Genomic DNA, 25,928 nt, shown 5'->3' with positions numbered 1-25,928 from the left:
AGATATATATAACCTAATGACAAACACCAGGCGAAAGGGTGAATGTCATAAATCAAATACAGATCTACATAGCACAGCCTCACCAAAATGCGTTTGTTGACTCAAGTCGCTTTTTCAGTCATTGCTTTGAATAATATCAAGGAAAATGAATTTTATCGTAAAGGAAGATAGCACAAGAACACTTTATGCAAAGCATGTCACAAAATGGGCTTTGTTTGGGTTTTAAATGATAAAATGAGGACAAAATGTATTGGACACTCCACTATCTAAAGTTAGTGGAACATGTTCATGTAGACGCCACTTGTTTTGATGTTTCAGAGCATTTTAAAGACATTAGATAGTAGATAATTAGGCATACATTTTGGGGGGCATTATATAGATCTGTGCTTTATGATCTTCTCATTCTGATGACACGATATCTGCATTAAAATCCATGTCTGCATGATTATTTGCATGGGCTTTCCCAATGAACGGAGATCTCCTTTCGTTGCGGCTGCGGCCCCGTTACGTTTTTCAACAACATCGTGGTGCCATCTAGAGGTCAGGAAGGGAACAGCGTCCTGCCTTCAAGCCATGATTTAAAGGGGTCATATGATGTTGCTAAAAAGAACATTATTTTTTTTCTTTAAATGCTGTAGGGAGGGTGGGATCTTATGCTTTTAAAGCTAGCTTGCTATTGCTAACCTCTCCGAAATTGCCTACCCTACCTTTAAAGTATTTTTTTAAATGTAGTTTTCTGTAAATGTTGTAGTTTGATCTTTAAATGTTGTTTTCTATGTATTTTTAGCATGTCATTTTTTTTCTTTAAACGTTGTTTTTTGCTGTTTAGATGTTGTAATATCTTCTTTAAAATATGAGGTTTATTTTGTTTTATTATTATTATGTTTTTTCTTTAAATGTTACTGCTGTTCTTTAAATATTGTAGTTTTTCTCTATATGTTGTTTGTTCTTTGAAGTTTCCTGATTGCACACGTACGTCTGCAAGATGTCTGTTAAAGATCGCTTCATCTGGAAAGCATCTACTGTGCACAATCATCTGATAGACGTCTCTAAGATGTCACTTTTACATTCATTCTGAATCATAAACCCTGATAGCACATGTACATCACAGAGACGTCTATTTGACGTCTGCATTTACATCTGCAAGACGTATTTTTTTAGTGTTTGCTCATCTGCGATACGTCTATAGGACGTTTCCTATCAGATGTCAAATAGACGTTTTGAAGATGTCTTTAAGATGTTTATGATTTAGAATGTATGTAAAACTGACATCTTAAAGACGTCTATCAGATGTTTGTACACAGCAGATGCTTTCCAGATGAAGAGATCTTTAACAGACATCTTGCAGACGTACGTGTGCTATCTGGGAACATCTTAAAGGCATGTTCTAAACATCTATTTGACATCTGATGGGAAATGTCCTATAAACGTATTGCAGATGAGCAAACACTAAAAAAATACGTCTTGCAGATGTAAATGCAAACGTCAAATAAACGTCTCAGTGATGTACGTGTGCTATCAAGGACAAACTTCAAATGAAGACAAACCAGAAGCTGATAATGACGAAGAACCATTTTATTAATAGAGATCACAGTTGTTTACAATATCAACTTACATTTTGTTGGCATGCTAGCTGGTGATGCATTTTAAAAAGTTTTCTTTTTATTATACAAAGTATATTATTACTCCGCTCGTATATCTGGAGATGTGTAGTTCATCACGTGTGTTCAGACTATGAATTCTGGACTCTAATACTTAATGACCCATCAACACAAGGGGCAGCTGCAGAAATGATGGTTTAACATATTAATATAACAGCTATATGTCTTAAATGAAAATTAATGATCAATGAGAAAACCATAAAAAACAACAACACAAAATGAAATAAAAAAAGACAAATGCACATTGACACCCGTAAATATGGAATTCAGTTGACAGTACTTCACGATTCAAAATAAAAAGTAAAGAAAGCCATTAAGCCAAAGACTGCAGCGATTTCTACCACACATGCAAATAAATAAACAATAAATAAACAGCAGAGGTGTCTAAAGCTTGGTTCATTTTTGCAAAAACTGTGAACCAATAAAGCGTTTTATTATGCAAACAACTGAGTTAAAGAACTTAAGTGATGATTCTAGAATTCCTCGGACTCTGACCTCCAGAAAACCTGCGATTATTCCTATTCATATAGAGTTGTAAATCAAATTCTTCCAGCATTTTAACTATCCAACTGTTTTTAAGAGCTGTTCTCCTGCTAGCATAATCATATCATATATATAACAATTTTACAAAGTGTTTTGACAAATGGTAACCTTTCGAAAACGTTTTTTTTTTTTAGGTCTAACACTCATATATTTTTAAAACAAAATAGCATTCTTAGAAATATTTGTAATCATACCGAAATGATCTTTAGCCTTCATTTATCTCATGCATATATTCATCTGCTTGAAAACAACCAAACATTTTCGGAGCTGTTAAGCATGAACATCCCTCAACGCTGAAAGAGACGCTCAGTGTGATTACATTCCTACAGTAAAAAGCCACAAAATAATAGAAAATACAGTGTGTCACAAGGTAGATATGGTGTGAAACTGTAACTACAACTCATAAACTGCATAATTACCCATTAAATCAGCCATTAAACAGTGTTCAGTTAGTACTCTGAGATATCTGCTTGTCTTACAACAACGTAAAAGCCACTAGTTTTAAATGCTCACGTTAAGACTTCAGTCGAAATGTGAGTTCTGTACATGGCTATATGTGGCAGAAAATTGCTTGTTTTTGGCTTTCACGTCAAGACAAATTGACGGTTTTGACTCTGTACTTGTATTATGTCGAATCATTTTCAACCCAGCACTGAGATGTGGAGCAAAAAATGAAATCCAAATGATATAAGACAAAAAAGCCATTTCTGAGATAAACCCCTTTGCCATAGATTTTACAACAGCAACAACAACAACAAAAACATCTTGTCATCTATATATTTTTTCCTTTTTTAATAGTTTTCCTCTTGAAAAGGCAATTAACTAACAAATCTCACTTTTTAGGGGTTAAGTAACACCGTGTCCTAACCAGATGTGTGAACACGGAGTGAAAATACTGCGCAAAGCCACGAAATAGCCAATCAGAACGTTTGAAGAGTAATATACATCTATCTGGACCAATGAGAATTCACTGTGGGCAGAGCTATACCAACTGCAATGTGACAAATAGAAACCAAGCTGACAAAATGGTGGATAGATAAGAAAAACACAGCTTTTAAATAGTTTTTCTTCTCAAAAACGGGATAAATACCTAACAGATCACACTTAATGTCCCAAGTATTAAGTAATTTCTCTGTCTAAAAATAGAAAAAGCCTTAAAACCACAGCTAACCTGAACATATATGATATGTAGCTAGAGAGAGATTGCAATATCGATTGGCTTTTATGTGACTGGTTAGGACGCAGTGTTACAGAAACGCTGTTGATTTTAGTTGTAGTGTGTGTGTGTGTGTGTGTGTGTGTAAGATGGTTTTCGCATGCAAGGATTTTGTACAGAGTAAAGTACGCGTGCATCTTAAAACCATTTCCTTTTCCTCGCTAACGCTGACGTTTCGTGAGGAGAGGCTTTGGTTATGGCACAACTGCATGATTAAGGAATGACGGAAAGGAGAAAAAAGAAGGCAGGAAAGACAGAATGAAAGATAAAAGGAGAGAGAGAATAAAAAAGAGATGAGAAAGAATGGAGTGTGCTAGCATTTTTGGGTTGCTTTCCCTTTCCAAGGTGTCGTACGTCTTCTGTGCCTGTAGAAAGGGGAAAAAGAGGTTTAAACATGTTCAAGACTAGAAGAATCTTCCTGCAGCTTCACGCAACAACAATTTATAGTGACCACAACACGTTGTTGCATCGTTTTCAGAGAAGTTGCCCAGAATGGAAAAAAAAAGCCAAAATGCAGTTGCATTGCAAGATTTGAAAAATAATGTGTTTTTTGAACATTAAAGCATGTCAACATATTACTGAAACTATTTCAGTAATCACTATTTCACTAATATTTCGATTTTATTTAATACTTTATCCGATATTTGCATCTTTATGACACGCTAACCCCAAACTCCATTACAACCAACTGAGGGTAGATTCTCCTGTGAGCTTTTTGTGTATCATGAGTTGCAGTCCAGTTCAAATGAGACAGTATGCTATGGCTAAAGTCAGTCAGTAGCTAACGTTTATAATGGTCTCTGTGTGTGTGTGTGTGTGTGTGTGTGTGTCTCACCTGTGCACACGCCACTACACCATCTCGTACTGATTGGCAGTGATGAATCGTGACAGACAGCAGGCCAACAGCATCCCGATCAGCTGAAAAACACACACGCAATTGGCCGTTACCATGGTAAACCTGTTTTCCAGGGCTTTTTTGCTCCCTCTTCCAATGTAATTGCTAATTAAATTAAATTGCTATAGTCGTTACTGCCGGCTGCTCTCCCAGGTTTACAGTTCGCTCTCTCTATGTGAACCAAATTGTAGTTATAATCATAATGAATGTTTACTGATTCCCGTTTAACTGAACCAAAAGAATTCCACATGCGCGGTGGAAGATTAGATGTATTAGCGGGGCCGCGTCTCTACGAGATGTCATTGATTTGGGCCGCCCGTGTGCTCACAGATAACATTTACAGTTCAATTAGCATAGCGTGTGCGCGGCGGAGGGGTCGAGGTGTTCCTGCCGCGGCCCTTTGGACCCATTAGTACAGATGGAGAGATATCTGCATAATGGTCCTGAGGCGGAAGCGCGAGTGACAGAGGGCCTGATTGCGTTTGAAGCAGCACGTTCGCTAGCAAACCCCAGCTGCGCCACATGCTCAGCTCCCGCTCGTGTGTCTATGTGTGTTTACTAAATGAGGGCTGGGAAAACACAGACAGCCCGGGGTCGGCGTTCACCGCGGGGTTGTCATGGCAGCGCGGCTCTCGCTCAAGCTTTTAGACGCGAGCGCACGCAGCATTACCCAGTGACTCATTTCGACGGCGGGCACCGCTCCACCTGTGTGAGACAACAACAGCCAGCTGTTCAGCTCGCTTCAGCGGTAACCGGAAAACAGATTGGAGTAAATATTAGCTCGCAAATGTCCGCCTCAGACACGATTATGACGTCTCAAGGAGAGGAAAAACATTCTTGTTTAGGATTAGATGAAATTAACAGTGTGTGATGTCTTCAGCTAATAAAATCAACCAATTGCATGAGATTGGGGCAGGACTTTCTGTTTGTTTGACCAGTCAAGAGGTCATTTCCATATACATAACAGCAATCATTTACATATGTCTTGAAATATTGATATTAACAAAAGATAAAAACAAAATGTTTTAAAAATTAGTGTAAATAAAAAAAAAAAGTAATTAAAAATGAAATGTTTGCAATACAAGTCTACAATGTTTTTTAAATGTTTAAAATAAAAGTGTACAATAACAAGTGTATAATATAAAATGTACAATGTTACATTTTTTTAATGAATATTTATTAGAATTTACATATTTATTATTCTTTACATTTATTTATTATTATTAAATATTTGTTTTTAATAAGATAAATTAATTTAAAATAAAACTTACAAATATATATATTAAAATGTTCCAAATAAAAATTTATTTTTTTATTTTAAAAGTAAACAAATAAAAAAAAGAAGTGTGTAGAATATATTTAAAATGTTTAAAATAAAATAGAATATTTTTTTTAAATGTTTAAAATAAAATGTCAAAAAAGTAGAATTTTTTTTTAATTTACATTTTTTTTTTAATTGAGTAAAAGATGGAATAAGTCTGCATCCTACCTGCGAGAATGCAATTCCAAACGTTACTCCAGCAATAATGCCCATGTTAGTCTCAATAAAAGCCGTCACTAGCTCATAGCAGCCCTGAACACAACAGAACGATTATAAATACATGAAAAACACAATCAGTGTGTGTTTGTGCGAGTGTGCGTGTTACCTGCTGATGGATTTTGGTGGGCGCTATGGTGGCATTTCGCAGGTCTGAGGAGTTGCAGTCGGAGATGTTAGCGCAGCAGCTCGGAGGAATTCCATTCACAGGGTAATAAACACTGGAGAACCAGCTGGTGTAGTTCAGAACACCACAACAATGCAACTGAACACAGTGAGAGAGAGAGAATAATATAGATCAGAAGTCATGACAGGTAATGCTAAATCTATCTATCTATCTATCTATCTATCTATCTGCTTACCAAACCCCTAAAAACTACCTGGAATATCTTAACAACGCCCTAGTATCCACCAAGGACTGCCTAACAACTACACAGTATATCTTAGCTACTCCCTAGCAACTACCCAGAACACATTATTAACACCCTTGCAACTGCCCAACAATCACCCAGAATATCTTAGCAACACCCTAGCAACCACACAGAATGCTCTTGCAACTACCTAACAACCAGAAAATATCTTAGCAAAACCCTAACCACCCAGAATACATTAGCAACACCCTAGCAACCACACAGATTGCCCCTGCAACTACCTAACAACCAAAAAAATCTCTTAACACCCTAATCACCCAGAATACCTTAGCAACCACCCGAAACACATTAGCAATGCCCTAGCAGCCACCCCGAACACTCTTAAAACTGCCTAACAACCACCCAGAATATCCTAGCAACACCCTAGCAACTACTTGGAACACCATAGCAAGAGCTAGCAATCGATCTAACTGACATACAAGCTATAAACTTAAAGCCCTTTAAAACTAAACTTTAAGTCAAGGTAGCCAAGTTTGTCTTCATAAAGATTTTCTAATATTTAATGCAAATTATGACACATCTTTCTCAACGTTTCATTACTGATGTTAACCACCGTTTGAACATACACTTCTCTGGACGTTGTCCACCGCAATGCTCCTCTCGTCTTGGGCATTGTAGTTCTGAACGGCCTCGTTGTACGTCCTCAGAAAGGTGCCTTTGATCTGAGCGCACACACACACACACACACACACACACACACACACACACTCAATGTTAGATGTCACCAGAACAAGCCCTCCTTGTGAAACAGATGGAGATCTCTGAGAAGCATTATGGGTCACCGCCAGAGAGCCCGTGTGTGCGCGTCTCACCTCATGACGGAAAACAAAGCCCGAGATGCCAGCGACCAGCTCTGCCAGGAACACCAGAGACAGGAACATGGCGTACTAGAGACAGAAAGAGTGAGAGAGACATGTTAGCTGTCTGTTTTGGGGCGTCATATAATGTAAAATGCTCTTCCTGAAGCTAAACTCACCAGTTTGAGCATCCATGGACTCCCGCGGCACGTGGCGAAGCATCCGAACAGCCCGAACACGATGATGGTGGTCCCGGTCCCGATGAGCACGTAGGGAGCATTGGTGGAGTTTTCAGCGATCAGAGAGATGTACGGACCCAAAATGAACTTCCCCCATAATCCCACCGCCAGCAGGATCGCCCCCGTGATCTACAGAGAAAGACAAAAAACACAACTTTTAATGTTTAACCCTTCTAGTAAGTACTTGTACACCTTTGCTACCATCTAGTGGACAATACTAATTTGAATAATTTACTAATTTCTTATAAGCAGTGTTGTTATTGTTAACTAAAATTAAAACTACTAAAAATAGTTTTCTGTAAATGAATAATTTGAATAAAATATAAATTTGAGATGAAAACACTTAAACTTAAAGGCACAATATGTAATTTTCGCCGCTAGAGGGCACGTATTCAAAATAAACAGAGGCAAAGGCGTAGTTTGATGACGCTGTAACTGAGTGTGGAATCATGGGAGTTATCGTCTTCATCCCCACAGCCGATGCAATCCGACGGGACTCGGGCAGAAATCATGTTCATGGATGAGCTAATGATTTATTAACGTAGCAGAATGAAGCAGGGTGAGGCTGAAAGCCGTCGAAGTGAAACGAGGCGCTGAACGAGCGTGACACAAAGCTTTTATTATACCACAGTCGACCACTTCCGCTCCTTCCGGTCGTGCGTATGTGGGGTAAAGCAGCGCTGTTTTATCATACTAGATACATTTGAAAGTTCTGTTATTATGCTACTCTGTGCATATATCAAAGAATCTTGAAAAAAGTTTCTACAAAAATAGTAAGTAGCAGAACTGTTTTCAACTGTCATAATAAGAAGTTATTCTTGATATAACTTTACATACAATATAGATGATTTCTGAAGGATTTTGCTGTATTTTTCATCAAATAAATGCAGCCTTGGTGGGCCTAAGATACATAATTTAAAGGCACAATATGTAATTTTCGCCGCTAGAGGGCGCGTATTCAAAATAAACAAATAGACAAAGGCGTAGTTTGATGACACCGTGACTGAGTGTGGAATCATGGGAGTTGTGGTCTTCATCCCCACAGCCGATGCAATCCGATGGGACTCGGGCAGAAATCATGTTCATGGATGAGCTAATGATTTATTAACGTAGCAGAATGAAGCAGGGTGAGGCTGAAAGCCGTCGAAGTGAAACGAGGCGCTGAACGAGCGTGACACAAAGCTTTTATTATACCACAGTCGAACACTTCCGCTCCTTCCGGTCGTGCGTATGTGGGGTAAAGCAGCGCTGTTTTATCATACTAGATACATTTGAAAGTTCTGTTATTATGCTACTCTGTGCGGTCGTCACCGGTCTATTAAAATGCACAGCATATTAAAGCGTCTTTGGTGTTTCCATGTTTTCTACAAAACAAAACCGGAAATCGAGGAGTTATGATGTCATTGGCAGGCGACACAATGACACTATGGACACGGTCCGTGTCACTAGTTAAAATTGCTTATTTCTCTGGATTTAAACATTCTTCGAAACATTTGGGATAATGCAAGTACTCAAGTCAGCAAAATATATAACACTGTTCTAGTGGTTTTTGGATATTTTAATAAAAAAACTTACATATTGTGCCTTTAAATTAAATTAAAAATAAAATAAAATAATAAAAATATAAATAGTTTAAAAAAGCTACTAGAAATGACAAAAACAACAAAATTACTCAAATTTAAATTAAAACAAGCTGCAAATATAAAAATAAAAGCCAATTCAAAACATTAATAAATACTATAATAATATATAAAAATAAAATTTGCTGTGCTAATTTCACATCTCTTGTTTTGTTTCTAGTCAAATAATGAAATAATTAAAATTCAAACCAATATTTGATAATAATATTACAACACCCTAAAAGCTGTAATATGTTCAAATTTGTTAAGATTTATTTTTGTTTTTGATGTGTCATTTACATATTACGTGTACATATTTTGTGTCAAAACCATTCTGATTTGCTTTATTATGTACTAATTATACGTTTTATATACGCCAACTGAATTTCATTGATATATTAAAATAAAACTTTTTTTGGTAAGACCTTATCTAAAAGCACAAATTCAAAATGTGTTATTGGGATTTGTCAAAAAAATACACAAGTAGAAAAGTTGTTTTCCAGTTTAAATAAACAAGCATTTCTTTTTAACAGAATGAGAAGCAAATCTTGACTATAAACGCATAAAAATTCCAAATTACAGATAATACTAATACTAACACTACTACTAATAATAATATATTTTCTAGATTTTATTTACTTACTCAAAGCAAAGTCCTCAATAAATGTATTTAATGTTTTTTCCCTTATTTTATAACAGGCAGTTTTTACGGTTTATTCACACAAATATGCACCACTAACAAACGTTCAAATGTGAGTTTAGTGTGTTGACCAGAAGAGGGTGCCGGAGTATTTATTTATCACTAGAAGGTTATGAAACGCTGGACTCACTGAGGAGTGGCTGGATGAATGTCACATAATAGAGGATCTACATGACCGGCCTAACAGAGAGACAGAATGTGTATCTCTTCTTATCAAATAAAAAAAGAAGTATGAATCTAAACATGTTTCATCTATCACAAAAATAAGACCATATTTGTCTCCCTTAGTGATGTAGATAATTACAAGACTTCACTCACAAAAAGTCCACGGTATTACCATGTTTTGGACGTGTACCATGGTAATCTGTAATCTAGAATGATTAGCATATTCAAGTACCATTTTGTTTACATGGTACTTAAACATGCTAATTCAAGTCATTCAATTCATAGTTTTAATATGTTTAGAAACTAGGTGAAACGGTTTGCGTTTCAGCTTTTTGGATTGTTCTCTCAGGGTTTATGAAGTTTTTATCAGCAGTCTGGAGGACACATGAAGGCCGATGGGAGAAAGTCGCCTTCGGCTGCTTGTGTTGTTGAACCAGTTTAGCCAGCTAGCGGTCGGATCACAGATTCAACATAATGAACTGAACCCAGATCAACACGTCCAGGACATTTCTGCATGTAATCATCAGCAAAATCATGTCTGAAGGACTAACATCCACGCATTGGAGATGAGCAATAGCAAGCGCACATGATGCTTCCCACAGAAACGGCCATGAATAAGTGAAACCACATCCCACTCAGTACCGTGTGATGCCATCATTTTGCCCCCTCTGAAGGAGTCATCGCTCTTACGGATGTGCTAATGATAGTGTGAAGAGCTCTAGCAGCACAAGCTAAACTCAAACCTAGTGAGCTGCCTTGGTGCGTACTACCTACATAGGGAGCATTCTAACTAAACAGGAACCTTATAGACCAATTTGGAGAAGATGTCACAGTTACGTCACTTGCAGCTGCGCGCGCATTGTGGTGGCAGAAAAACACTGGGAACAAGTGGAGGGAAACGGGTAAAATCCATGGAATAAGAGAAAAAATGTATCGTTGTGCCTTTGGATGTCAGAAATTAGAATGCAAATCATTTTTACAGAATACTGTCATCAAAGATGCCATTTGAAGATAAACGCAGACGTTTAAACGGACAAACTATGGATGAAACCTGCTATTACCCTGCTTTTAAAGCATAATTTTGATTTAAACAATACGTCTATATAATATTCACATATGCAGTTCATAGGGAACATATTGTATTAGCCCAACAGTTACAGCATGAAATAGCGTACTATTTAAACCTATAACATTTTACATAACATAATACTATGTTTTTAGACATACGTCATGCTAATATCACATATCAATATATAACAAAGTACCGTATTAAAATTTAATAGCTACGGTACCACAACAGTATTTTTGTGTTAATATGTTGTCAAAAGTACCAAAAAGCAGCATGGAAATGCAACAAAAATACAGCACACACTAGTATTGACTGAAATAATTTGTAATTATATTGAGTTTTTTTGACATTGTATTTGACAGTAATACCATTTTGCAATACTTTTTTCAAAACATACACTATGCTAATACCACATATCAATATATAGTACAATGGAATTTAAATTTGACGGCGCAATTATACCGCCACAGTACTTATTGTCGTTAGCATATTGCTAAGCTAACGAGGCAATACTTTAACTGGTCTAAAAAATGTAGATGCTTTATCCATCCTAAGCTCAATGGTAGCACCATGTTATCATTCAGACCATGTCCACCACCGCACAGAGGACACAACATCCCGTCTCCATCTCACACAAGACACAGAGAGACGAGAGAGAGAAGGAGAAAGTGCACAGATGGTGTGACTGATCAGGGATCCGAGAGAGAGGAAGAAACCACTCTTAACTTTCAGGAACTAAAGTGTAAAGTGCGAAGAACTTTAAAATCCCTTGAGAAAGATGAAACGAGGAGATAGAAAGTGCCATTAACGTTTCTCTTTGACAGACAGCTCTGCTGTCTTTTATTTTAACGCTGTAGATGGGGGAATTTTGCAAAAAGACCTCCAGGTCAATTTTTTTTAATATTATGCAGTGATATACTGCATAATAATTTCTGCCTTTTTATGTTTTCATTTTTTTTGTTATTCTTATTATTCTCACTGTCATTTAAATATAATTCTTATTCTCATTACCATAACGCAAATAATCATTACCATTACCAAAATGCCATCACCACAATGTAAAAATAAAAATGTTATTGTAATTTTCATAAAGTATATAAATATCATATTATCATAATGCAAAAAAATTCTAAGTACCATAATAAATTAATGAATACCACCATTACCACAATGTAAAAATGAAATAACATTTTTATGATCATGATGTGAATAAATAATTAAATATCATAATTACCATAATGCAAAAAATAATAAACAAATCTTTCTAAATAAATAAATAATTAAATGTCATCATCACAATAGAAAAAAATTATTCAAATGATCATAATGCAAATAAATAAACAAATAACTATAATGTAAAACATCATTTTAATTACCATAACGCAAATAAACAAATACCATCACTATCATAATGCAACAAAAATATCATGCTAATTACATAAGGCAAATAAATAAATGAATAAATATCATTACCATAATGCAAAAATAAAATATAATTGTAATTTCATAACACAAATAAACAAATACACAAACAAACAAATAAATAAATACCAATAAATATACCAAATAAATACCATCATTACCATAATGTAAAATAAAAATATCGTTCTAATTACCTTAATGATTTATTCTGGTACAAACAGACCTCTGACTGTTCCATTGCAGCAGGGCGTCCCTCAGGGGTCAGTATCGGGTCCTACTCTTTTTAGCATTTATATGTTGCCTCTTGGGCAGATTATTCAAAAGTATGGTCTGGGTTATCATTGCTATGCAGATGATACCCAGATTTACATTAGTACTCAACCTGATGTTACACTAGCACTTTCAACTTTATCTGCTTGTTTACTGGAAATACAGGTCTGGATGAAACAGAACTTCCTACAGTTAAACTGTTCAAAAACTTATTCTGATTGGCACTTCAACTACTGTAAATAGATGTAGTAATTTTAAACTTACAGTGGATGAGTGCCAGATTCTCCCTTCTGTACAGGTGCGGAATTTGGGTGTGATTTTTGATGCACAGCTGACTTTTAACATGTCACTCATTTTAAGAATGTTACTAAAGTAGCTTTCTTCGGAATATTGCACGTATAAAACCGTTTCACTCTATGCCTGATGCAGAAAGGCTTATTCACACCTTTATAACCTGTTACCTGCAAATATGATTAAGAGGCTACAATATGTGCAACATTTAGCTGCTCGTGTTTTAACTTACACACCATCCCACAGTCATATCACTCCTGTGATAACATCATAAATAATAATTTGCATGTTGCAAAACTGACGACAACAGCTGAGTGGAAGAATTTATGCAAGAATTCATTACAAAGAAATTTCTAGGCATTCCTTTTCTGAGGCTGCAATATGTGCAAAATTCAGCTGCTCGTGTTTTAACTTACACACCATCCCGCAGTCATATCACTCCTGTGCTTTCTCAACTACACTGGCTTCCAGTTCAATCACGTATTGATTTTAAAGTTCTTATCTTAACCTATAAAGCAGTACATGGGCTGGCCCCAGAGTATATTTGTAATTTGGTCACAGTGTCTACACCATCTCTCCGCCCTGCTGGTTCTCTTACTCTGTACCAGCCTTGTTGTAAACTCAAAACTATGGGTGGGAGGTCATTCTCTTGTATTGCTCCCAGGTTGTGGAATTCTTTGCCTTTTCCTATTAGAAATGCTCCGTCTTTTGATTGTTTTAAGAAATGACTCAAAACATATCTCTTTAGTGAAGCTTTTACGTTATAATCTTACAGTTGTTGTTGCCATTGTTGTTATTGTGTTGTCATTGTGATTGTTGTTATGGAGTAGTGTTGTTTCTTTTATTGTTGTTTTATACTGTTGTAGCGCCTTGAGTGTAGAAGCGGTGCATTACAAATAAAATGTATTATTATTATTATTATTATTAATGCAAATAAATATAATTTTTTCCCCTCTAAAAATAGGCTTCATTTTCTTTAAATAAAATATAATTCATTACATAACTTTTCATAGCTTTCTTCCGAGCGCGTTAAATATCGCATGCGATTTATCGTGCAGCCCTAGTTTTTAGGATGAAAAATTAGCCATTTCGTGAGATTCACCCAGATGTTCTTGGAAGGACGGAGACAATGCAACGCAACAAATCAAAAGAACAGAAAAAAAGTGAGAGAAATGACCAGCCATCCGCTATATACACATCATGACGCAAAACTGCACAGAGGACCGGAACTTGTGTTTTCTGTGTGAAGGCTGGCAGAAGAAAATGTTTTATCGAGCAGAAGAATATAAATTATTCATCAGTACGTCTGTCATCCTCTCTCTCTCTCTGTCTGTCTGTCTTAGCCAGCAGTCTGTTAAATAAAGACGCATAAAACCCTGTTACCCAAGATAACCTTTGAGATCACTTCACCAAACTTTCAAAGCTACTAATGCACTTTCTTTCAGAGGTTTTATCAGTTCATGTATTCCCTGTGAATCAAACCCATGACCATGGTGTTGCTAGCATATATAATAATAATAATTTATGCATTTAGCAGACGCTTTTATCCAAAGCAACTTACAGTGCATTCAGGCTATACATTTTTTTACCAGTGTACGTGTTCCCTGGGAATCGAACCCACGACCTTTTGCGCAATGTCAACGATTCTGTGTTTTTCTGTCAATATGGGGTGCTGTGTGTACATTAATGAGGAAAAAAAATTAACTTAAATGATTTTAGCAAATGGCTGCAATATAACAAAGAGTGAAAAATTTAAGGGGGTCTGAATACTTTCCGTACCCACTGTATATATATATAGCCTATTTATATGTCATTGGTTTTTCATTTTACCCACAAAGAGCCGATATTAAACAGGATCCACACGTTTCTGAACGTCTCAGTTAGGAGACGCTTTCTATCCCTGACACGCACAGTTGTCTGCTAACGCAATGTGAAGCGTTCATTTCTTCAAACGAATCTCAAATTGATGCGGCTCAGCGGTGTTCGTCTTTGATATCAGCGACGCCTCGTGAGTTATAGACAATTTAGAGCTTAAATAAAAAAGAGAAAAAAATCTATTACAGCTCTCGTCATCGAGGAAAATGCTCAATGACAGCAGAAGAGGTGGGTGTCATGGCAACGTTTCCATAGTGACATGTAAATTCTATGCTTTCCTGTGGAGTTATCAAATATGCATTTTTTTTCAGTAAATATTAAGAATCAGGGAGCAACGGCTGGCATAAATCAGCAAGTGGAGTGAGGATTCACTTTACGCAGTGGTTACAACTTTCACTTTTAAATGATTGTTTTTTTTTAACATGAACAATGACTATTTACAACAACGTTTACAGTAACTACAGTAACAGTAACTAGTTCAGTAAGCAGTTTTAGCTCATTTTACGCCATCCCATCCTTTCTACCACAACAAGAATTAACAGAAATGATACAGGAAAAAGACAATAATAACACTCATGAGAAGTAAATAAGGAAACAAATAAACAACTAGAAACTGGTATTATAATATACGCTCAATAAAGTACAGAAAAGATCCAACTACATTTTATTACAATTTTTCCTATTTTCCTGAGTAATATATTTTTGTATTCACTTGTATATGACCAACAAAAACTAAACAATATACAACAAAAGAAAGTATTATATTTTATTGTTATATTTTTTATATAAACAACAAAAACGAAATAATATATAATAAAAATTATTGTATTCTATTTAATCTATTTTTTTAATAAATTTTTACATGAACAACAAAAACAAAACATACAACAAAGTTATGTTGTATTGATGTAATTTTTTAATCATTTTATATTAACAACAAAACCAAACAATATACTACAAAAATAAAGTATTATACTCTATATTTTTATTTTATATGAACAACAATGAAAAACAATAAAAAACTGAAGTATTATATTGTTTTTTATTTCTTATTTTCTATTGATTATATTATTTTTATATGAACAACAAAAACCATTATATTTTTATTTCATTTTCATTAAACATGTATACATTTTATATGAACAACAAAAAATACAACAAAATATTATATTCAATTTTTATATTAGTTGTATTAAGTTTTATATAAAAAAACAACCAGACAACATCCAAAGAAAGTATTATATTCAGATTTAATTTTCCTTCATTTAAATTCACATATTTTTATGGAAACATATCTATTGTTCAGTTTTTGTGAAATAAACTACGTAAACAAAAACATTTTGAATTCAATATCATCTAATATTTAAAATGAATATTTAAAATGAAATAGCTTATACATTTTCATAATAAGAATATCTTGAAACGTAGGTCGTTTTTCCCCCCAAGTAACTCGACTGTTTAACACCTTCACATCATAAAGTCTGAAATACTAGTTAAAATATAAATATTTATATCAATTAGCAGGTTAAAATGCCCAAATATCTGCTTATTAATCAAACTGGTAAGTAAACGTTCATTTTTACATCAGACTGAATTTAAATTACGGGTAAACAAACCTCAGGAGAGAAGGAAACACATCAACGCCTCAGATTAACTGACGCATATTCACAATATTTTACCCATCAAGCTAATCAAATCAGAGAGAGAGATGCGGCTGCAGACAGGAAGTAGCTGTTCTCCATTCCTCTGTGTCTGGAGTGAGTGTGACTCACACCGCAGACAGAGAAGCGAGAGAGAGAGAGAGCGGGATACAGAGAAACATTTTGATGAAAAGGGGACTCGAGAGGAAACAAGAGTGCAGGAGAAAAACCATCCTGCTCTTTGCATTTCAAATGCCTGATCAAAGCTACTGTTGTTCTGTGGCCTTGAATCTGCTCAAAGGGAACAAGTGTGTGTGTGTGTGTGTGTGTGTGAGAGAGAGAGAGAGTTAGCACCAGAACAGTTACAGGCTCTGCATCCTTCTCTCTTGCTTAATATCACATCTGTGGTTTGATAAAAAATTTAATTAGTGAGGGGTTTTTAAATTGGGGTATAGGGGGATCATAAATAAATAAGTAAATCACAAAGGCAAATAATTTCTAATTTATAAAATAAAATTAATTAAAACCACAGATCAACCACTGACCCCCAACAGCTGAAGTCTAATAATGTGAGTGCGATTGATACGCTTCAAAGAGTTAAATGTGAAGTTATAAACTGGGGTCCAAAAAAAATAAATAAAAAATGGTAATGATGTAAAAATAAATATCAGGGTTTTTAATAAAACAATATCAGGGTTTTTTAAAACTGAGAATCTGGGATCAAAACGTAGTGTAAAAAAAAGGTTGAAAAATAAAATAAAATAACAGAATAGAATAGAATTTCAGACCATTAAAATCACTGACCCCAAACTGTTGTAATCACACACCCCACATAACTGAAAATATTTAGTGTGGTATTAAAATAACAACATGGTTCTAAAATTAAATACTGTAATATAAAAAAGATTTTAAAAAGGGAAAACTAATTATAATTAGTAAATACAATAATTTAATGTTTTGCTTAGTTTTTACTTTAATTTTTTCTTTCTATTAAGATGACTGCTTTTTTTCTACACACTATTAATGTCCAAATCACCGACCTTCAAACTGTTATAACTATTGAGCCCAAAGCTTCAGATCATTAATTCCACTGCAATCAAAATATCAGATTTGTCCTTCACTGCAGGATGTTCCCACAAACAGCCACAATCAACTAAAGCCAGCAGGAACTGTACATTTCACTATGTTTCTACTTCGAGATGGTTGAGCACAACAAACGTTCTCCACTGTCATCCAGCTGAAGGAGAAATCTGTATCCATGGCAACAGGAATCCCAAAACCCGCTGTAATCTCAATCCACCCATCAATGCCAAAACCAACAGATGTTCACCTGTGAGGCCTGTCATCATTTAAACAATACCTCATATCTCACATCCCATAAATGTGTGGTTTTTGTAAATAATCAGTTTTATGCTTTTGTATTTAATGTCCTCACTTTTAAAAAGTGGCTGGGAAAGACAGAGGAAGAGCAGACGTCACACAAAATGGTGAAGAATAAGCTTAAGAATATGAATTATGTGGTGCGCAAATAATTTAATATAGTCTTTTACAGTTTCGACAAATAAGTAGTTTATTTCTAACGGTTTTTTTCCAACTGGGTTTTACAATTGTTTTTTTTTTAAAAGGTACATAAAGGCACAAATACAAATAAAATCACAAGAGGATCATACATAAATAAATAAAATCAAGAGGACCATAAATGAATGCATATTAAAACTAAAATCAATGGGATCATAAATCAATTAATAAATCAATCAAAGGGATCATAAATAAAGTAATATATTAAGGAGATCATAAATAACTCATTAAATAAATAAGTTAAAATCAAGGGGATCATAAATAATATATAAATAAAAAAACAATGGAATAATAAATGACTAACTAAAAAATAAAACAAAGGGGATCATAAATAAATATAAACTAAAATAAAGAGGATCATAAACAAATATATAAAGGGGATCATAGCCAACTAAATAAATACATCAAATTAAGAGGATCATAAACAAACAAAAAACTAAAATCAGTGGGACCATAACTAACCAAATAAAATCAAGGGGATCATAAAAATAATTGAAACTAAAATCAATGGGATCATAGCCTAAATAAATACAGTATATGAATAAACAAAACAAAAATAAAGAGATTTTGACAAGAATTAAGAATCATAAATAAATATAATCAATAAAATAAAATCGGTGGGTTTATAAATAGCAAAATAACTAAATAAATAAAAATAAAACGTAAACAACAACCCTCTACATTGCGAGTAAATCACTCGCATATGCGACTAAATCTTCACTCTGGGCGACTAAATGATGTCTAATATTAGCCACTGGCTAATAAATTCTCAGATTTTACTCGTCAGTGTGTGAGTTGGAGGCTGAGTATATGATTAGCACAGATATATTTTCACTCACAGAACACTCTGACTGAGCGCTTCAGAGTTTCACTCTCCATCAAGCGATCTGTGCTATTTATCATTTCATCTCAATGGATGTGCAGCGCACCTGTGTTTGTGAATTTGGCGTAACGTAAACTCTAGTGTGAAGGCACGACTCGCTGACGCTTTCTCTCACATGCGCAAAGTGAGAGAGAGAGAGAGAGAGAGAGAGAGAGAGAGAGAGAGCGAGAGAGTCTTACATAACATGCAGAATTGATGTGATACATGTAAACGATATTCTTTGTTTTATTGTCCTGTCAAAATAACTGAGTTCCTTTGGAATTCTTCATCTTTTAAGAAATGCCGGGTTTTCCAGTAGTGGGCGGAACTAATGCGCAAACGACAATCTCATTGGCTGGTGCTCACCTATTATCGTCCCTGTTTAGATTTCAGCAAATCAGTTCGAGCGAACGCACATGACCTGATTAATATTAACGAATCCAGAAGCTCGTTAATCCTTGATGCGCTTTATATTGTTCTTATTAGTAGAATTTGTATAATAATAATATCTTATCAGTATTATTGTTAGGTTTTTTTTCCCAATTTTTTACAGGAACACTGAATGACCAAAAAAAGCACCCACCAGCACCAGTCCCAAGTTCATGGTTATATATATATAGTATAGTATTTCAGTCTGGCGAGTAAACAAAAAAATTTACTAGCCAATGGCGATTCAATTGCCAAGGTGTCCGTAGGGGGTTGAACAACAACATTAATATCAGAACTACCAAAAATAAACAACAATTTCAAAAGCACACTAGCTGCTATTTTCGATATGCCGTTCTCATTACGCAGTGTAAGTTACAGTAGTGTGTCAAGCACTGTTGAAATCTTCCTCTCTGACTCCTAGATGTCTGGCTGATACACGATGCTTCCCCTCCCACTATCAACAGGCTGTGAGAGTTTGACACATGAACGGCACACACACCAAACAACAGGTGACACCACACACATGCTAGTCCTTTATGTGACACACACACACACACACACACACACACACACACACACACACACACACACTCTTAGTGTTCTCACAAGACACAGCTGAGCGTCACGTCACAGTTTGTTGCTGTGGCACTTTCTCTCATAAAGTCAAGCTGGGAAAAGCATCTGGTCACACAGGGGGCCCAGGACAACAAACACAGAGAGACCCCAGAACAACAAAGCACTCAGTCTGACACTTCCTGCATGACGTCCATCTATGAGAAAAGATCCGCAGATTGTCACCTTTGCCATATTGAAGCATTTCGTCAGATGTGTGTTAACTGTTATTTCATTTTTCTTATAAAAACAAATATCTAAATGTTTAATTTATTAACAAAAAACTAATAGAAACGATTATAATTGGTAAAATGTTGTTGTTTATTTAAAAATGTTTAACATTAAAATATTTAAAATATAATTTATACTACTATTGATTATAATGATTAGGTCTTTAAAATGTTTTTTTTTTTTTTTTACTGTTAAAACCTAAGCTAATTTGTAAGTCACTCCAGACTTGCGGGCACCCTTTTATTAAATAAATAAATAAATAAATAAATAAATAAATAAATAAATAAATAAATATATATATACTTAACCATTTAACCCTTTTTATACACACACACACACACAAACACACACACACAAAAAGTGTCAAAATTTTGTGATCTCCTTGCGGTCCTCACATATGTTTGAAAACCCCTTTTCATTAAAAAAAATTAAAAAAAAAGTGGTTCCCTTTTGAACCCCTATTTGAAAACACTTTTTATTAAATAACAATAAAAAAATCGTTGTTGCCACCTATTGTTTGAAAACCCCTTTCATTAATGAATACATTAATAAATAAAAAATACCTAAAAAAAAAAAAGGTAAATTTTGTAAATTGTTTGAAAACCTCTTTTATTAAATAACAACAAAAAAGAATTTAATATCTATGAGGCCTTTGGGGCCCCCAGTTTGAAATCCTTTCATGCACAATGCACAGTAGTTGTCATCAAAGTCACTCATTTTCGCTCACCTTCCCTATATCTTTCCAGTGCACGAGAAACAGTGCAGTGCTCAATTTTAAACCCAAAAAGATTGACAATGCATAAAGTAAAATAAAATCCCGGTTTATTATCCAGCTTGTTTTTCTTCCCTTCTTCCTTCGGCTGTTGTTATACGCGGTCTTAAATTGTGTCAGCTCAGATTGAGCCGGTAATTTTCCCTTGTCTTCCACTCCATTGCTCTCTCTCTCTCTCGGCCATTAGAGCGCCATACATCATCATGATCCACTGCGGCTCATCAATAAGTGCTGTTTGTTCTGAGAGGGTCGGTTAGACGGGCCGCCGCACGTTTAATGGCCGTCTACAGCTGTCAGAGGCGCTGGCCTTTCAGCCTCATTCTCTCCCACTCCGTTTCTGAGAAATGTTAGATCAGAGTCGGGGGAAAACGGCCAGCGAGAGTCAGCGTCTCTATGACACCGTCTCGCGGCTGAAAGGTCCGTCTCATTATTCAGAGTCAACTGACGGGGAAATGGAGGCCTCCGGTGCCTTAAATCAGAGCGATCTGTCCAAGACTAAATTGACTGTGTATTTGGTGGTTAGCGGGAAACGACAGATGGATGTATGGATAGATAAAACAGAGAAATGGTGGAAAATTAAAGCAAAAACAGACAAATAGCTCTTTTCTAAATAAAAGACAGTGAATTTTGGCCCTCAACTGGTATTCCCAGAGTGCATCTGTGTTTAACAGAGCGGGAAATGAGAACGCTAATGGGGGAACTGTCTATTTTAGTTGTCATCTCATTAACACTAACAACCCTAAGTAACAAACTTCGACACATAACTTTGTTATAAAAATTTAGTCCCCTAATATTTTTGGTTTTTGAGGGGGGAAAAAATCTAAATATTCTTAAAACAAGAAGACCTTTGTGAAAAAGAAGAACACTTAACTGTATTGAATGTGCATATCTTAAAAATATTTTTATTAAAAAAAACTGTACTTGTAGATAGTATTATTGAAATAAAAGGCCACTTAAGTGTATTAAAAAGAGTTATACTATAATGACTTGTTTATTAACACACTTAAGTACACTCATAAGTACACAGTCACTACATTTGGTAGTACACTTTTAAACATATTTTAAAGACAACAGAAATAATTATGAAATTACATGAACTATTTAACTGTCAAAACGTACTCTAAAGTTCAAATGATTGCATTTAATATAAATTTAAACTATTACATATTTTCAAATAATTGTAAATAACACAATTCAGTGTCCAGAAACATTACATTCAGTTTGCACCTAAGAATATATATTTTTAAAGTATTTTATTTCTGCAATTAGTACTTTGTATGATGAAACATTTATTTTTCACAAAGGAAATCTTCATTAGCAAATTGCCTCACAATTTTTTGTTTGATTTACACTTGAAACAAGGACAACAATGGAAGCAGTTAGTCTATTTTTGACTTTGGCCGGTAAACAACCACATAGCAACCTTAGCAACCATTTAGAACACCCTAGCAACAAGGAAAAATGTACCTAAACATCCTTAAAACTATAAAACTTGTGAAAAAGAAGTGTGCTTAATTGTACTGATTGTGCATTTGTAGTGTACTTCAAAGCTTAAAAGTACATTTTTAATAAACTGCACTTGCAGACAATATTAATGAATCAAAAGCCACTTAAGTGTACTTAAAATGAGTACACTATAATGACTGTTTATTAACACACTTAAGCACACACTTAACAGTACACTTCAGTACACACTTCAGTACACTTCAACCATATTTCAAAGCAACAGAATTATGAAATTATGAATAAAGATGTAAGATGTTAAGTCCTATTTAAGTATGTCAAAAATTTTGCACTTAGATATATTCTTTTAAAGTATATTATTTTCGTAATAAAGTGTTTTTTTTTTTTTTTTAAGTACGCTAAAGTGCACTTCAATATCACAAGAGAAATCATCATTAGCAAATTACTTCACAAACTTTTGTTCAATTTACGCTTGAAACAAGAACAATTGGATTAGTTGGTCTCTTTTTGGCTTTGACCAGTAAGCAACCACTTAGCAACCATCAAAAACACTCTAGCACCTGCTTAGCAAATGTACTAAAATCCATTTAGTAGACCTTAGCAATAGCATAATGCTCTGTAGGCACCCATACTAGCATTGTGTTTTTTACAGGCTAGCACTGCTCACAATTCATCAGAAAAGATACAAATCTAGATTAAATCCAGGATAAGGAAATATTAGACTCAAACTTGTTTCTCACTGGCTCAATGTGTCAGAACACGCATTCTAACTGCTAGTCTACAACTCAGGAGTTCCTAGCATGCTTAAAGTTATACAACATAACTAATATAAAATTAATAATTTGAAAGTAAAAAATTAGCATACCTTTCCCCATGAGCGTAAAGCTACTAATCACCATGTCAAAACAATGCAAACACAAGCATCTAGCACCACGACTCAAGCTAGCGGCTAATAATAGCATCTCTTTCATTAGCAGGCCTGTGTAAAACTGTTCATGGTGTCATTCAAGGACCTTAAGACAGCAATTCCAGTCACCTTTAAATTCCACAGCTGGGAACTAATTGGGAATATTCCAGGAATGCAGACGAGAGAGACTTTCCAAATAGCTGTTTTCTATTGAATATAATTTCAAATGTAATTTATTCCAAAGCTGAATTTTCAGCATCTTTACTCCAGTCTTCAGTGTCACATGATCCTTCAGAAATCATTCTAGTATGCTGATTTGCTGCTCAAGAAACATTTCTGATTATTAGCAATGTTGAAAACAGTTGTGCTGCTTAATATGATTCCTTAATAAATAGAAAGTTCAAAAGGGCAACTTTTATTTAAAATAGACACCATTTGTAACATTCAACCATATTTCTTTTACTATCACTTTTGGACAATTTAATGTGTACTCCTTGCTGAAGGACACATTTGCTTTCTTGGTAGGTTGGCAGGAGCAACATTTAACAGTTATGATTTCTCATCCATTCACACATAATCAGACTGTATGGTTCAGACATCCAGACAAGGATTAACCTAAAAAAGCTCTCATCCACCACTAAACGCCCTCAACACACACAATGCCAAACCCATAACACGCACACAAACGGGACAATACAGTAGGTACAGTACAGAATCAACATCTGAATGCATTGCACATTAACTCCAAATCAAGCATGGGATATTTGGACTTTGCAATCCTCAATCAAATTTCCTTCCCAACAAAGTCACTCAGAACCAATCAGATCTCAATTCAATTTCATTTCCATTAGATGTTGAAGCTTCTTTTCTGATGGGTCCTGCCATTTAAGAGGGTCTAATAACTGCATTAATCAGACACTCCTTTAGCTTTTGTTCTCTTCCTATTCACAAAACCACAATGAGTGTTTGATGCAGATAATAAAGGTAAAGATCATGTTTCCTGGGAAAGGTAATCCCAGTGGAAAAAGTGTTTCTGTTCTAGATGTCAGAAATACACTGGGAATACACTGATTTCTCAACCATTTAGGGGTTTGAGACTTTTTTCATTGTTAATATTAGAGAAATACAGTGTATTTAAGGTTTTGCAATTTGATACAAACACGTCTCTGATGCTCCTCGCATGTCAAGCAGGTACCATGATTAAGCACCTCGTAAGCTGAGAGTCATGAGTGTCTTCATAAGCTTCCTTTAATAGGATTCAGGGCTGGATAATATCAACATAGTCATTTAGAGAAGAGCTACAGAGCTGTGGGTGAGCCCTACACTGAAAAAAATTTTTCAAGCAGTACTTCATCCAATTAATAATTTGTCTTTCAATTAAATTTAACATTATTTGTTTTATTTTTCAAGTAATATTTTTTTAGTTCAAAACATTTTGACGAATGTAAAATATCAAGGTTAGATTAACTCATATTATTAAATTTATATCATGACCACACCTCCTCACACTGGTGCTGCTGCGAGTCAGTTAACGACACCATTTTGTCACCGTGATTGTGTGTGAATTCAATGAGCTGTGGATGAGAAGGTGGAAACTTTGTTTTAGATAAGTTAGGTGTATGGACGTTATTTTCCGCCATTTACCTTTTTTCGCTCTTTCTTTTCCTCGAGAGATTGTTTGTTATCGGTTAAAATTGTTGTTTGTCTAAACGACGGGACATTTCTCATCCGTTAGCTAGCTAGTTTTCTCCCGCACCTGCAGCGGACAAAACCGCGCTTGAACCCCGGACCAGCGAGATCAACTGAGATTATTTTTGTCTTTTCCTTTTTCACTCGATGTTGTGTACTGACACATCTTAAAATATGTCAGTGCCATTGTAGTGTCTCAAGATGCACACCAGTAAAGTTCTTAAGGCATTTTTATAAAAGTTATTTAAATATCCTAATTTAACCAAGGCTTAATCCTGGCTTAAGCTAAGCCCTGTCTGTGAAACCCTGTCTCTATGTTCAAACATAGAAGTTATACAAGAACGAAACAATGTCGTTGTTCACATCAGGCATGTACATACATTTAAATTACTGTATGCACTAAAATGTACACTTATGCCACCTCACAGCAAAACTCCAGAGCAGCAGTACGTCATGTGGGTTAACTGAGAGGAGAAGGATCAGGAGGATGAGGAGGATCACTTTATTGACTGGCACGCTGCACAATTAAATGTAAACCCTTTAGTCAGGTGCACTTATAAAGACTGTAACTTTAATATTTGCTCTTCACAGAAAAGTTATCAACGACAAGCCTGACATCACCCAAAGTCCAGCTCTTTTTACAGTAAACCAGGTACGTATAAGTGCATTCATCCCGTGTTGTATTTGCCCTAATTATAATATTCCAACTTGGAAAAAGAATTCATGTCCTTGTAGAACTCATGAAGAATTTTCTGAGAGCTTCTACTTGTACCACATGACCACTGTACCTGACTGCTGCAGATTAATTTTGGCATGGATAGTGTTGCCATAGAAACGCACAGTTCCCGGTCCAAGGACATGAACAGCTCTAAGTAGAACATGATGTGAACACAGCATATGATCTTGAGTATTTGACAACAGCATTATCTAACTGACTTGATAATGTCTTTATCGATCTGTTTCTTCCTCTGTTAGGATGCAGCTGACAAGACAGACTCCAGTAAGAATCCTCAA

General features: G+C 35.2%; 1 protein-coding gene across 1 annotated transcript in view; it reads right to left on the bottom strand.

Moving 5' to 3' along the window:
- Window positions 1–1,557: 1,557 nt before the first annotated feature.
- Window positions 1,558–25,928, bottom strand: part of LOC107704418 (tetraspanin-7-like) — a 36,704-nt gene continuing 12,333 nt past the window's right edge. The window contains exons 2-8 of the mRNA XM_016507338.1: window positions 7,260–7,448; window positions 7,096–7,170; window positions 6,850–6,945; window positions 5,962–6,117; window positions 5,805–5,888; window positions 4,256–4,338; window positions 1,558–3,785 (exon numbers count right to left, since the gene is read on the bottom strand). Of these exons, the coding sequence (XP_016362824.1) occupies window positions 4,270–4,338; window positions 5,805–5,888; window positions 5,962–6,117; window positions 6,850–6,945; window positions 7,096–7,170; window positions 7,260–7,448 (669 nt within the window). The 3' untranslated portion in view covers window positions 1,558–3,785; window positions 4,256–4,269. The remainder of the gene's footprint in view (window positions 3,786–4,255; window positions 4,339–5,804; window positions 5,889–5,961; window positions 6,118–6,849; window positions 6,946–7,095; window positions 7,171–7,259; window positions 7,449–25,928) is intronic.

The sequence above is a fragment of the Sinocyclocheilus anshuiensis genome, unplaced genomic scaffold (assembly GCF_001515605.1).
Source record: "Sinocyclocheilus anshuiensis isolate Anshui unplaced genomic scaffold, SAMN03320099.WGS_v1.1 scaffold1546, whole genome shotgun sequence".
Taxonomy (NCBI): domain Eukaryota; kingdom Metazoa; phylum Chordata; class Actinopteri; order Cypriniformes; family Cyprinidae; genus Sinocyclocheilus; species Sinocyclocheilus anshuiensis.
Note: the sequence above shows the minus strand (reverse complement) of the source record. Positions and strands in the feature narration are given on the sequence as shown.